This window comes from Triticum aestivum, chromosome 7B (genome assembly GCF_018294505.1).
Source record: "Triticum aestivum cultivar Chinese Spring chromosome 7B, IWGSC CS RefSeq v2.1, whole genome shotgun sequence".
Classification (NCBI taxonomy): domain Eukaryota; kingdom Viridiplantae; phylum Streptophyta; class Magnoliopsida; order Poales; family Poaceae; genus Triticum; species Triticum aestivum.
In genome coordinates, this window is record NC_057813.1 from 507,405,893 (window position 1) to 507,420,840 (window position 14,948).

At 51.2% G+C, this 14,948-nt stretch overlaps 1 protein-coding gene across 1 annotated transcript; it reads left to right on the plus strand.

The window, feature by feature from the left end:
• Positions 1 to 5,551: 5,551 nt before the first annotated feature.
• On the plus strand, positions 5,552 to 7,440 carry LOC123161252 (berberine bridge enzyme-like Cyn d 4). The gene has a single exon (XM_044579107.1). It carries the CDS (start codon positions 5,671 to 5,673, stop codon positions 7,231 to 7,233), a length of 1,563 nt encoding a protein of 520 aa, XP_044435042.1. The 5' UTR covers positions 5,552 to 5,670; the 3' UTR covers positions 7,234 to 7,440.
• Positions 7,441 to 14,948: the final 7,508 nt, after the last annotated feature.

The following is a 14,948-nucleotide window of genomic DNA, read 5'->3' on the forward strand; positions in this document are numbered from 1 at the left end:
GCATCCTTGTAGTGGACACGGACAAGAGATAGAGCAACGTCGGCACGGCACCTGGCAGAAGACTTCTTCCATTCTTACACTCGACTTGGAACTTCGTTCAGTCGAGTCATCAGGGACTCAAGGTCATTCTGAAGTGCTTCTCCTGGCCAGAGCGTCGTGTCGATGCGTGACGTCGCAACCTTCAGCCTTGCAAGATAGTCAACAATGGCAGCAACGCGAGACTCGAGTCGGAGCACGCTCATGGCAGTTTCATCCTTCACAGGAGAGTTGATGGGATCCAGGCTCGTCTCCAGTCGACCAGTCTCCTCCTCGAAGTTCTGGCAGAACTCTGTAGACACAACCCCAAAGTTAAGGCAGCAGTTTGGTGGCGAGGTCAAAATTAAAAAGCCTGTCAGATACAAAGGGTTACCTTCAAGCATGAGGAATAGCTTCTTGGCGAGTCCTCCCAGATAAGCCTCCAGATCATTCTTCTTTCCCACCAGTTCGCTAGCTTTGTCACTCAGGACCATCTTGTCATTCTTTAGTCGTGTGATCTCCTAGTTGGCCACGTCGAGAGCAGCTTTCAGATTAGTGTTTTCCCCTTCAAGTTTGCTGATCGAAGCCAACTTTTCTTCTGCGAGCCTGATCTTCTCGGAAGCTGCTTTCTGCGCCTCAGCGAGGTCAAGATCCTTCTTCTTCAGAGAATCCCTCAGTTTATCTGTAAAATCACAGTAAGATCAGACTCGGGGATGGACAAGAAGCAAAGGCAGTCATCAAGATTCTCACCAAACATACCTTTTGCCTCCTCCTTCGCCTTCATGAAGTTCTCCTGGACGAGCTTCAGATCAAGTTCGAGTTGGATATGCTTGTTCTCCAATTCAGTATAACGAGCTGAAAGCTCGCAAGATTTCTGCAAAAAACCAATCGACAGACGTCAAAGATAGGTCACTTCCGAGTGACTAAGAGAAAAATTGTAGTATTTCTAAGACTACAGCTGAATCTAAACATTCAACTATAGTCTCGGGGACTACACCCAGGGGGTGCACTCAACGTGCCCCCACTAGTTCTATCAGCTAGACTCAGAGTCGATCAGTCGACCAAAAAAAAGAGAGTGTGTGTTCTTCAGACTATAGTCGACTGCCAGCAGTCGACCACAGTCTCGGGGACTACACCCAGTGGGTGCACTCAGCGTGCCCCCACCGGTTTTTGATTCCATTCGACCAGATCGAGTGAAGACAGTGAAAAAAAACTCAAGACATAAAGACTATGGACCACTGCCAGCAGTCGACCATAGCCTTGGGGACTACACCCAGTGGGTGCACTCAGCGTGCCCCCACCAATCCAGAATCTCAATCGACACACCCAGTGGAACACCCAGTGGGCATACGACAGATACTAAAATTTTCAGAAAGAAAAGTTTTCAGATACCATATCCTAACAGAACAGGCAGTGACCGACCAACCTGAACATTGCTCTCAAGGGCTGAACTGGCGTCATAAGCTGCTTGACTGGCGTCTCGGATCGCCTTCACTTGCTCCATCATAACCCCCGCCTGGCGTATGGCTTCTTTTGCAGCGCTTGCTTGGTCTTCAGGGACGTGGTGGGTAGAGAAAAGTGAAGGCTGACCGGCACTCGACGATGAAGGGCGAACACTCATCAGCAGCACCACAAAGGATACGGTAGGCCGAGTGACACTGTCACCCTCCGCAACCAACGTCTCAGGTGCCGATACGACCTAAGCTGCCTTGACAGCAGACGCTCTCCTATTCCTCCTCTGCCTCAGTGGTTCCTCGTCTTCATCATCATCAGGAAGATCAATGATGATATTAGATGGAGCTGCAGAAAAGAGTCAAAGTTAAAAACGAAGATCCCACCGGCTGAAAACGAAACTTCATAGGTCATACCAGGGTTGGAAGTGACGGCATCCTCCCTTTCTTGATCTTCAGGTCTGGCCGAGGTATCAGAAGTAGCAGCACTGAAGTTTCAGAAATTAGTCGGTCAGCTAACGAGTCGACCAAGAATAAATCCATGAGAAACAAGAGGACACAAGTTATGTCATTACCCGGAAATAGTGGGAATCACCATCTTCATCTTCGGTAAAGCCATCGTCGACTTCGACGGCACCACTCGAGATTGCTTCGGCGCTTTCTCAGTCGGCACCGGAGAGGTCGTCCGAGGACGCTTGGTCGATTGCGTAACAGGCGCGACCCCCTTGCCGCGCTCGACTGCAGGGTCATGGGCAAGCTTGGACCTTCTTTCAGAACGAGAAGGCGCTACTTCCTCCTCCTCTTCCTCCTCCTCCTCCTCATCGGAGCCAACATCTTCATCACCCTCGTCACCATCCGATTCCCACTCCTCTTGACTTTCACCTCCACTTCCCTCCTCCTCCTCGGTCTGTGCTTGCGCCCCGTTGGGCATCGAATACAACTCAGTGGTAGCCTGAAAGACAACAAACAAGACAAAAGTCGATCGACTGAGCCGCTACAAAGCAGAATGGACGAAACATGATTACAGCCGGAGATAAGTAGTCATACCTTGTCTGGTTCATAAGATTGGTCGAGTGGCGGGATCCTCCTGGCCCCACGAGGGTTGTCCTTGTTTCCTGTGATGGCCGTCATCCACCTCTCCAGTGTGACGTCGTCAACCTCCTGTGGGTGGACCCGAGTGGTGTCTTCGGTACCAGAGTACAACCACATCGGGTGGCCTCGGTATTGTTGTGGATGGATGCGCCGTCGAAGGAAAACCTCCAGAAGATCCATGCCAGTCACACCGTCGCGAATGAGTTGGACTACACGCTCCATCAACATTTTAACCTGAGCCTTCTCCTCCGGAATTACTTTCAGAGAAGACGGCTTGTTCACTCGACTCATGGTGAAGGGAGGGAGCCCAGTCGACTGCCCTGGCGTCGACCGGTCTTGGCAATAGAACTAGGTCGACTGCCACCCTCTAACTGACTCGGGAAGGGTCATAGCTGGAAAGGCACTCTTACTCCTCATCTGGACCCCAAGACCCCGCACATCTGGATTACTTGGGTTCTCTCGTCATTCGGATTAGCCTTTTTGACCGTCTGAGAGCGACAAGTGAATATGTGTTTGAAAAGGCCCTAGTGCGGCCGACAACCCAAGAAGTTTTCGCACAAAGACACGAAAGCGGCGAGATAGGCAATGGAATTAGGTGTGAAGTGGTGGAGCTGAGCCCCGAAGAAGTTCAGGAACCCCCGAAAGAAAAGATGCGGCGGTAGAGAAAACCCACGATCGACATGAGTCGCTAAGAGGACACACTCACCCTCCTGGGGCTGCGGCTGCCACTCCGTCCCCGGAAGGCTCGCCGCCCCATGCTGAATCAGCCCTTCGTTGGCCAGGTCGTCGAGATCCTTCTGGGTGATGGTCGAGCGGATCCAATCCCCCTGGATCCAACCTTGCGGCAGGCGGGACCGTGATGAGGATCCGCCCCGACTAGTCGCTCTCCCCTTCGCCTTCGCCGTCGCCTTCTTCGCCCGCTCCAAAGCCGCCGTCTTCTCTTTCACCATTGTCACCGACAAGGCCGGAACAGAGCAGCGACGCTGAACAGATGGCAAGCGCAGCGGATGAATCTGAAGACGGGGGAGGGGAAAATGAGGGAGCACTGTTCAAAAACCTCCGCCCAGTTCCTTATATAGAGTCGCTTTCGAGTGGCTGACTGGTAGGCCCAGGCAATCCCTGAACAGTCGCGCGAGCGATACGTGGCGAAAAAGGCGGCGCGGGAATCGAGGCGTCTCTGCCTTATCCCATCCGAGTACCGCGGCCTTCTCCACTTCGCGCGCTTCTCGAAATCCGGATCCCGCTGAATCCGCTAACCACAGGGCAACTTGTCAGACGGAAGATTTCCTGCGATCCGTCGCTCGGAATCTCCAAGTTTATAAAGTTCACTCGACAGATATAAAGAATGGATCAAGGCGACTGAAAGAAAAGTTAACACCATCACTTAAAAGCCATTGGTCCAGAGTAAGACACATTCACAACACCAGAAAACTGGTCGGAAAGATTATCAACTCCTTCCTCACTCAAACCTCGATCCATTCGGGGGCTAATGATGAAGTCATGTACCTGGGGTAGGGTCATGGAACTGTCCAAGGTACCCTCCCCCAGGGCATCTTTAGAAGAAGCCGTCTTCCAGTCGACCTAGAGGGACTCCACTCGACGGACTAGAAGACACTCGACTAACATGAAGACACTCGACCATGAAGACTCACTCGACCACCAGGAGTTCAAGATCTACTCTGTATCCAAACGGTCTGTAATTAAGTAGTCTTTATGGTCATGATGACACTTTATGTAAGGCGTTACCAGTAACGCCTGGCCTTAATGTACTTTAAACCCTCCGCTACGTGGGCTGGCTGGGGTCTTGGCATCTTCTATATAAGCCACCCCCCTCCACTGGCAGAAGGGTTCACACCCCTGTAACTCTCACACATATAATCCAGTCGACCGCCTCCGGACACCGAGACGTAGGGCTGTTACTTCCTCCGAGAAGGGCCTGAACTCGTAAAACTCTTGTGTGCACAACTACTCCATAGCTAGGATCTTGCCTCTCCTTAGTACCCCCCCTACACTACTATCAGACTTAGAACCATGACAACGAGTTGCTTTAGGCCGACACTGTGGGGAGCACGACGACGCGGGCATCGTCGTTGTCGTCGACGATGCCGCGTCGTACCATGCCTCCCGTGCCTGTGACCGCGCCATCCTCCGTCAAAACGCGCATAGCCATGCCTTGTCGGCAGAGAAAGAAGCCGACTGCGCAGAGATCGACGAGTCGGTGGCTAGCACGTTCGCGTCTACTGCCAACATCAAGGGAAAGTAGAACATGGGAGGCCGTCGCCGGCCACCGCCGGCGTGTCGCCGGCTTGCACAACCGGTGACTTGCCCGGTTCTTGAGCGCAGGCCATCGTCGCCCCCTGCCTTGGCTCCATAAAAGCGGAGGCGCCCCCCTTCCCCTCCGGCTGAAACATCAGCCGGCGGTTCCACTCCGGTGAGCGTTGGGAAAGTGAGCCGCCGTTTGGCTGAAGCATATACCTCCGGGGCACACGACTGTCGGACATGTGGACGACAATGGAGATTCGCCGCGCCCGGCAGTAGACTAGCAAGTTGCCGCCTCAAGCCGGCGCCGGCTGTAAACTAGTTTTATCTTAGCTCAGTATTGCTTTTAGTTAAAAATATGTTCAAAATGTAACCCTTTCGTCCAATTGACGGTTTGCATGAAATCCATCATGTTTGTATGAAATTCATCATGTTTATATGAAACCCGGCTGTGTTTGCATAAATTTAATCCGGTTGATTTATAAAGTGTTTGAAAAGTATGAGAATAGTGTTGGATGGCAGTTTGCCGCATCCTTGTCCGCAGACTGGCCCTCGTCCGCGGAGCGGATGAGGAATTTTTTTTTACAGATGACGGTTAAAAATGCATTTATGTCACCTTATTGTACTTGCTGTCAAGGCCCGTAGGGAATCGTTGGCCTAGACTTTTGCATCTCGCTAGAGCCAGGATGAATTCATGTATCCCGAGTTCATAACTCAAGTCATCCTAGCCCAACAAATTTCACATAAATAAGTTCTCCACGGCTTGGAGCGACTCGGATTACGAGTAGTATATAAGGAGCTTAGGCCGGTAGTTTAAGCACAGCGAAGGCACTATCAGTGTAGGAAGCAAAAGATGGCGATGCTCAAAGGCTTAGCACTCGCGCTTCTCGTTAGCTTCTTCTCATGCTACCTGGCCTCGGTCCCTTCCCTAGCCTCCCCCGATGACTTCCTCCAATGCCTACGGGAGAAGATACCTAGCGAGCTCGTGTACACGAAAAGCTCGAGCAGCTTCGCCGGCGTGCTGGTCTCCTCCATTAGGAGCGCCAGATTCTTCACCAACACCACGGTGAGGCCGCTCTGCGTCGTGACGCCGACCGACGCCTCCCACGTCCAGGCCGCCGTGCTCTGCGGCCGCATGCAGGGCGTGCGTCTCCGCGTGCGCAGCGGCGGGCACGACTACGAGGGCCTGTCGTACCGGTCGGCGCGGCCCGAGGTGTTCGGGGTGCTCGACCTCGCCAATCTCCGCGCCGTGAGCGTCAACCAGCTTGAGTCCACTGCTTGGGTCGACTCTGGCGCCACCATCGGGGAGCTGTACTACACCATCGCGAAGGACAACTCCCAGCTCGCGTTCCCGGCCGGCTTGTGCCCGACCATCGGCGTGGGCGGCCACTTCAGCGGTGGCGCCATCGGCATGATGATGCGCAAGTATGGCCTCGCCGTCGACAACGTCCTCGACGCCAAGTTTGTCACCGCCAACGGGGATCTCCTCGACAGGGCCGGCATGGGGGAGGATCTCTTCTGGGCCATCCGAGGCGGCGGCGGCGGGAGCTTCGGCATCGTGCTCTCGTGGAAGGTCCAGCTCGTGCAGGTCCCGCCGACGGTGACCATGTTCAACATCGCAAAGACGCTTGACCAGGGCGCCGTAGACATCGTGACCAGATGGCAAGATGTCGGGCCATCACTCCCCAACGACCTCACCATAAGGGTGATCGTGCAGGGCCAGCAAGCCCTGTTCCAGGCCCTATACCTCGGCACGTGCAGCTCGCTCGTGTCGACCATGGGCGACCAGTTCCCGGAGCTCACCATGACGAGCGCCGACTGCCAGTCGATGACCTGGCTCCAGTCCATAGCCTTCATCAGCTTCTGGAACAGGGACACGCCGGTGGAGGCGCTCCTGAGCCGGACCACCAGCCTGAGCACGTACACCAAAAGCAAGTCCGACTACGTCCAGAGCGCCATCTCCAAGGGCGTCTGGAAGGACATCTTCTCCTGGTTCACGATGAACGGCGCCGGGCTCGTCATCCTGGAGCCCCACGGCGGGTTCATGGGGAGCGTCCCCACCGACGCGACGCCGTACCCGCACCGGAGCGGCGTGCTGTACAACGTCCAGTACATGGTGTTCTGGCAGGGAGACGGGGGCACGGCGGCGAACACCTGGCTGGGCAACTTCTACGACTTCATGGAGCAGTACGTGAGCAAGAACCCGAGGCAAGCGTACGTGAACTACCGGGACCTGGACATCGGCCAGAACGTGGTGGTGGACGACGTCACCACGTTCGACGGCGGCAAGGTTTGGGGCGAGCAGTACTTCGCGAGTAACTTCCAGAGGCTCGCGTCGGTGAAGGCGGCCGTGGATCCTACAGACTACTTCAGAAACGAGCAGAGCATCCCACCATTGGTCCAAGGACGTAAGTGAGCAAGGTTGTATTTAAGCGGTCAAATTAATTAATTCGATGCTTCGTACTAATGACTATTGGTTGTGAAAACGGAAGTAGGATGCACCAAGAAAATTTGTACTTCTGCCATTTCATGCATGAAAGCAACGGAAGCAGTAGGATGCAGCAACCAAAATTGTAATTCTGCCTCTCAGTTCATTCATGAAAGCACGGCGGTTTATCTGTGATGGACTGGAATCCCTGCGTGCATATCAGCATGTGCAATGTTTGTTTGTTTGATTTCAGTGAACCTTTGCCTCTTTGTACTACTGCCACCTGATTCCAGCAGGCCGCTGCGTGCAACTTGAAGTATTTATGATGCATTTCTTCTGCGGATAGATATTTATGCATACTAGATGATGTTCCGCGCGTTGCCGCTAAAATAATTGTATTAATAGGTGATAAAAACAACTAAATGCAATGCAAATGTAACAGTATTCTCAATTTACATTGCAGATAACAGAATGTTAACCATAAAAACTATGCGGGTATGCTTCAAGTATCCGGCACATATATCGTATATGGAAAAATAATTAACTTAAGCAATATAACTTATGAGTGACATGCATGGATTGCTAATATGGTATGGTTGCATTGTTAAGTTAATGCATACAAATCACAGCTTATGCTGGACATGCATAGGTGTTGATGTGGCGTGGTTGCATGCTTTGAGAAGTGAGGTAGTTAGCTGCTGAGGAATTCAGAGTCCTTTGGGTAAGGCGATTGGTGAATGAGAGGGTTTTCTCTCGACCATTTCCCCTCCTGCGTCGCTCTCGCGCGCTACTAGGAGGGCAACCCTGGCGCCGCCGGGGTTCCACCCCTCCTCCCACCTCCTTCCCTCGCCGCCGACTGGGAGGTCGGCGGCGGCAGGACCTCTTCTTCCCTCAGCTGGTGGTGTCTGGCGCGGGCAGGTGGTCCTCGGCTGGTGGCGGTGCACTGGCGCGCGGGGCGCGACGACGCAACCAAGGGTGTCGGCGGTGGGGGCTCGCGCGTACCTCGTGCCCGCCATTGTTCTTCTGCGGGGCGGGCTCGGGGCTGCCTTGGCTGCTCGATCTGGCCGCACTAGATATGGCTACCGGTGCCTCAGGAGGCCCGGACCCTCCTCCATGGCCGGATCCAGGCTGGACCTCCCCTCCGATGGCAGCTGGCTCTGGATGGACCTCTCCGTTGCTTTGGTTCGGCGTGGTGGTGTGTGCACAGGTGGTCGGCGCGGGCGCAACACGACGGTCGACGTCCAACGGCAGTGTGCAGGTGGAGGTGGCAACCGCCCTTCTCCTGGGTGCAGGCCGGCGGCATGCGGGGTCGCTCATCGAGATAACTTTTTTGTGCTCGGGCGGACCAGATTTCGGCTGGAGGCAGATCGGAGCTGGTGCTCCGGGTAGGTGAGGTGGGGCTTGGTCCAGGTGGTGCTCGATGTTGGTGGACGTGTTAGCGTTGCATTGGTGCGTGGATCTGCGCCGGTGACCATGGACATGGCGTCGTGTGAGCTCGCCTGACCAAGGGCTCGAGGCTGGCTTGTCAGCAGTCTCGAGGTCGTGTCCCCCCCCCAGTCCACCGGATATTGGTTGGCAATGCAGGTGTGGGTGCCTCCTGTGGTGGAGGCACCTACCCAGACTTGGGGACTGATCTCGGGCTAGGAGTAGATGGAGTCTCGTCGCTCTTCTTACCGTGGTTGAGTGCATTATGAGGTGGACGACGCACGGTATCACGCGGCAGGGACGCCGGGGCGGTGGCCCCGGAGGGAAGTCCGCATGGTTGCTCTTCCATGGGCATCATTGCGGTGGCTGTGGCTCCCCTTCCGGGTTCTGTTGGCAATGGGAGGGATACAGCGGGTAGCTTGAACCTGCCCTCTCTCTCGATGGGGCGGCGTCCTGATGCAGATCTAGGGTTCTGACATCGTTGTGCTACTCTCGGCGGCCTCGTGGTGGCACGGGTGAGTTGCCGAGCGAAAGCTCTGTACCTTGGCACCGCCAACTGATACGTCCATTTTGCATCATGTTTTCCTACTGTTATTCTTTGTGTTTTGGATTGTTATTTCACCCTATGATACAATTCTAATGCATTTTATCTCTTATTTTGCAAGTTTCACATGAAGAGGGAGATTGCCAGCAACTGGAATTCAGTATCGGAAAGTGCTCCATCAGAGATACCTATTTTGCACAACTCCAAATCACCTGAAAATTGATGGAGAATTGTTTTGGAATATATAGAAAATATTAGCAAAGGAATTACCATTGGGGGACCCACCAGGCAGCGACAAGCCTGGGGCGCACGTCCTACCCACCAGGGCGCGCCCCTGGACTTGTGGGGCCCTTGGCAGGCCTGGGAAGCCCATCTTCTGCTATATGATGCCTTTTGACCTAGAAAAAATAAGAGGGAAAGTTTCAAGGCGGAACCTGGGAGGAGCACTTTTTACTCTCCAGCGGAGCGATTCCACTAGGGAAACTTCCCTCTGGGAGGGGGTAATTGAAGCCATTGACATCATCAACGATCCTCTCATCGTGGGAGGACCAATCTTCATCAACATCTTCACCAGCACCCTCTCATCTAAAACCCTAGTTCATCTTTTGTATTCAATCTTTGTCTCAAAACCTCAGATTGGTACCCGTGGGTTGCTAGTAGTGTTGATTACATCTTGTAGTTGATGCTAGTTGGTTTATTTGGTGGAATATTATATGTTCAGATCCTTAATGATATTCAATACCCCTCTGATCTTGAACATGAATATGATTTGTGAGTAGTTACTTTGTTCTTGAGGACAGGCGAGAAGTCTTGTTATAAGTAACCATTTGAATTTGGTATTCATCTGATATTTTGATGATATGTATGTTGTTGTTTCCCTTAGTGGTGTAATGTGAATGTCGACTACTTGAAACTTCAGCATACTTGGGCCTAAGGGAAGGCATTGTGGAGTAGTAATTAGATGATGGGTTGCTAGTGTGACAGAAGCTTAAACCCTAGTTTGTGAGCTATACCGTAAGGGGCTGATTTGGATCCATATGTTTCATGCTATGGTTAGATTTATCCTAATTCTTATTTCGTAGTTGCGGATGTTTGCGAGAGGGGGTAATCATAAGTGGGAGGCTATTTCAAGTAAGAGCAACAACCAAGCACTGGTCCACCCACATATCAAATTATCAAAGTACCGAACATGAATCAAATAAACATGATGAAAGTGACTAGATGAATTCTCATGTGTCCTCAAGAATGCTTTGCTTGCTATAAGAGAAAGTTTCGGCCAGTCCTTTGCTATAGAAAGGATTGGGCTACCTTACTGTACCTTTTTTTACTATTGTTACTTATTGCTCATTACAAATTACCTTACTACCAGACTATTTGTTACCGATAACTTCAGTGCTTGCAGAGAATACCTTGCTGAAAACCGCTTGCCATTTCCTTCTGCTCCTTGTTGGGTTCGACACTCTTACTCATCAAAAGGACTACTATCGATCCCCTATTCTTGTGGGTCATCAACGACGACGACACCGAGGGAGTCTCGCTTTTCTTGAAGACATCATTGCCGTGTCCGGGCTTTGGGTGAAGACTTTGTCCGTTGCGGACTCGGTAGTGGCGACGTTGCGTGCCATTCTCCCTATTGGGGGTATTGCCGTGGAGGTTAGATGTGCTAGGACATAGTATGAGGGTGTTTAGTTCTTCCGATGCCCCGTTGATGATAATGAGTCGCGTGTGTTCTTCGCGTGCCAGATATCTTAGGATCGGCATTGTAAGAGGGCTACCTCACCATCTTGTATAGTTCAGCTGTTGTGACACCCCCGTTATAATCGTGCTCTAATCATACATGCATCATGCACGACCACGAATGGTGACTCACGTTAATATCAAAACACAACTCTATGACACAAAGATAAACATAAATCTTTATATTACAAGCCCGGGTCATGAGGACCCATAATACAATAGTCATCAAAGCAAATATTATCTGAGTACAGACATAGTTAGACAACTTTACCATAATAAGACGAAAACAAACAACCACTCTAGATTGGAAAGGCACATGCCTCCTGCCTGGGACCTTCGAACTACTCCTTGTCCTAGATCTTCACATAGTAGCCAAGCTCGGGATCCTCTGGCTACTGGGCTCAATCATCTGATCGCAACATGCAGGAAGAAGAAAAGAGGTAGCAAAGCAACCATGAGTACTCATCCAAAGTACTCGCAAGACTTTCATCAAAACTATGCTAAGTATGCATCAATGTCAAAGGAATGGGGCTATATCTTTGGATTAAACTACAAAAATGCCAGAATAAGGGGGAGAACCTCATCCTATCAAAGACTACAACTTCTTGCAGCCATCATCTTGCAGCAGTAGAAGAGAGGAGCATATAATAAAATATAGTAACATTTTTACACCACCAATGCTATGAGATCCTTCCTCAACTAACCTGCGAGAAAGCAATCCTGGAGCAGAACATCATTTAAGTTTTCATATAGTATCCAGTTCTAGTTGTAATAGACCCGGATACAACTCCAAGCGTCCTGTTACCATGGAGACGGCTATTTGAATAGATTACTTCCCTACAGGGGTGCACCACATTGGCTGGACACACTTTTCTGGGTAATGCCCGACCTCGGGCAATCGACACACCGTAGACCAACCTAGGCTCTCAAGAGAGGTCAACACGCAGGCCTAAATCCTAAGCGCAAAGGGGTCGTGGGCCAATTGCCCTAAGAACTCATGCACGTTGCGTGACTGGAGGAGACCAAAGTCCACCTCTATATACACGAGCAGACGGTTACACTCACCCCAACAATCAGCCCACATCTTTGAACTATGACATCTGGATCGCTTTCGGAAGGAACGTGCAACACTGAGGGTGCCATAACCATTATCTCACGTGGTGGTTAGTGCGAAAAGGCCAGTGGCCAACTCAGATCAAATACCCAAAGCTGTTATTGTATTATTAATAACTCACAGAGATGGCCAGGGACGTCGCTCCGACTTGGTAACTCGCGAACCATGACCAGGGACCATGCCCACCTCTCTCTTGGGTGATCTCCACCTGCCCGGTCGTTTCGCCACATTATCTCCCACAGGTACCCTTGGGGCCGACCCATCTTTATCATTGTAACAGTCGGGGTTCAGGTCAATACCATCAAGGTGAAACTGAGGATTCACCCTCGATAGGTTCACACGAGAGAGACATCATCTAGAGTGAAATACGAGGAATCACCCTCAGTAGATCACACTAGATGTGCTACAATACAGAATCAACATCGAGAGTGAAATACAAGGAATCACCCTCGATAGATCACACATTGTGTGGCTCTGCAGAACCATACAATTGTAAGGGCCTTTAGGAGTGTTAGGGTCTCAGTACAATGATCCATCATCTCGGTCAACCCAGATAGTACAGCGTGGCAACACGGACAAGGATGTAGGCCACTGATGGGACATTGTAATGCCTATACTAAGAATTTAGGACAACATGTATAGTATAAACAGCAGGTTATCAAAAACAGGCTATGCATTAGAATAGGAACTATCAAACACAAAGTAGCAAAATCTAATGCAAGAATAAGAGAGAACACTACTAGGGAAAAGCTTATAGGCAGACGCTCACTAGTAGCGCGGGTTTATACCCGGCACTACTGCTACTTACTAGTAGCGCGGGTTTTTGCCCCTCGCTACTACTAAGTTCATAGTAGTAGTGCGGGTTTTTACCCCTTGCCCCCCGAGACATGCCATAGTAGTAGCGAGGCGTATAAACCCGCGCCACTACTAAGTTGATAGTAGTAGCGCGGTATTATACCCATCGTTACTACTAAGTATGAGGTAGGTGAAGTACTCATATCCTCAGCCGAATCCCTCCTCCCTTCCTCACTCTCCCCCTCTCTCCATAGGCTCTCCCATGGTGCTCCTGCCCAAGCACATCTGATCCTCCATGGTACCCAACGAGTCCGCCTCCTCGCGTCGCTGGCGTCCAGGAGCTCGCCCGTCTTCCCCTCGCCTCCATGCCACCACAACGGAGCACCTCATCACCGGTGACCAGCCCCGATGCACCCTCCTTCTCCTTCCTTTCTCCCTTGTTTCTCTTTATCCCTCTCCCTCTCCCTCTCCCTTCGGTTTTACTCACCTCCCATGCCAATGCGTGCGCAGGTCATCGACATGGCCAACCAGGAGCTCTCCGCCTTGGCCGCCAAGAGGATCCTCACACCATCGTCTTGCTCTACACTGGATCCAGTCCATCTCCAACATCCGTCGCCGGATTTGGTCTGCCCCTACCCGTCCGCACCTCTGGCGACCCCTATCGTCACTGGACCGAACCATGGACACCATTGACAGCATGCACGGGGTCGAGATTTTTTTTTGAAATTAATAGTAGTAGCGCGGCACAGACACGCGCTACAGATAGTTAGTAGTAGCGTGTGTGGAATCCGCTCTACTACTAACACACGTACTAGTAGTGCGGGATGAACTGCGCTACAACTACCGGTTAGCTATATCGTCGTAGTAATAGTGCAGGCACCTGCACTACTACTAGCTATTTAACCCGCGCTACTACTAGGCTTTTTCCTAGTAGTGGAAGGAATGGGCGATATCTGGATGATCAAGGGAGTTTTGCTTGCCTGGAAGCTCTGTAGGAGGAAGCTGATCATCGGCGACGTAGTCGATCACAGGGGCATCGACGGCAGTCTCGGGGTCTACCGGAGAGAAGGACGGGGAAGATACAATAAATATAAGGCATACAAATGCAACATGAATGCATGTCATGGCAAAAGATGGTGTTGATGTGACCTAATGCAATTCTAAGAATTTTAAAAGAAGTTTCCCAGCTCTAGGTATTTTTTGGTTAGACGAACCTGATGCAATATGTCCAAGTTCATTATGTTAGAGGGGTGTGGCAGGTATGTGGATGGCATATTCGGATTTGTTATATTTTTCTGATCATTTTTCATATATAAATTATTTTTAATTGACTTACGATTTATTTTCTATTTTTTAAAGATTATATGACTTTTTGGAATTTTTGGATTTAATTTAATTCAAACATATTAAATACTAAATTACTAAGTGCACACAAGGAAGTGTACACAACAGATGGCTGTGTGGTTAACAGTGGGCCAGGGGCCCAGTTCTCCCAGTCAAAGTTTGACTAGTCAATCAATGAATATTGCAAGTGGGTCCCGGCTGTCATTGTCTATATTTTAGTTAGATAATCTTAACTGTTTTAACTAGACAGTGGGGCCCAACTTCATTGACTGTGGGTTAGTTTAACTGGTTAAACAAGCTATTTAACTAGGTGGGACCCAATAGTCAGTGGGTGATTACCCCTAGTTACATTAACCATTAATTATACGCTATCTAAATTGGGACGGGTCCACCCGGCAGTGGCATAGACGGCAGAGGCCACGACGATGCATGCCCGGTGCCATGGGAGGCTTCAACCAGGAGGCCGCGAGGCAACAACTGTTGTTGCAGCTCTCTCTCTCACTTAGGACTAGAGGTAGAAGAAGGAGAAGCACAATATACTGAAGTTTCACCCGACTGCACACACAGCCCCATTACTATTCCCAGAGCACAAAACTCATACAAGCACACACCCACGACCCCAGCTTTGTAGTCCTAGCAAACACAGCGCCTACGTCTCCTGCGCATACATGCACGTAGTGGAGTGAGCGATCCACCCGGCCAGTGCGCACGACGCGCACAGCGCTCTACGCAGCTCGATCCATC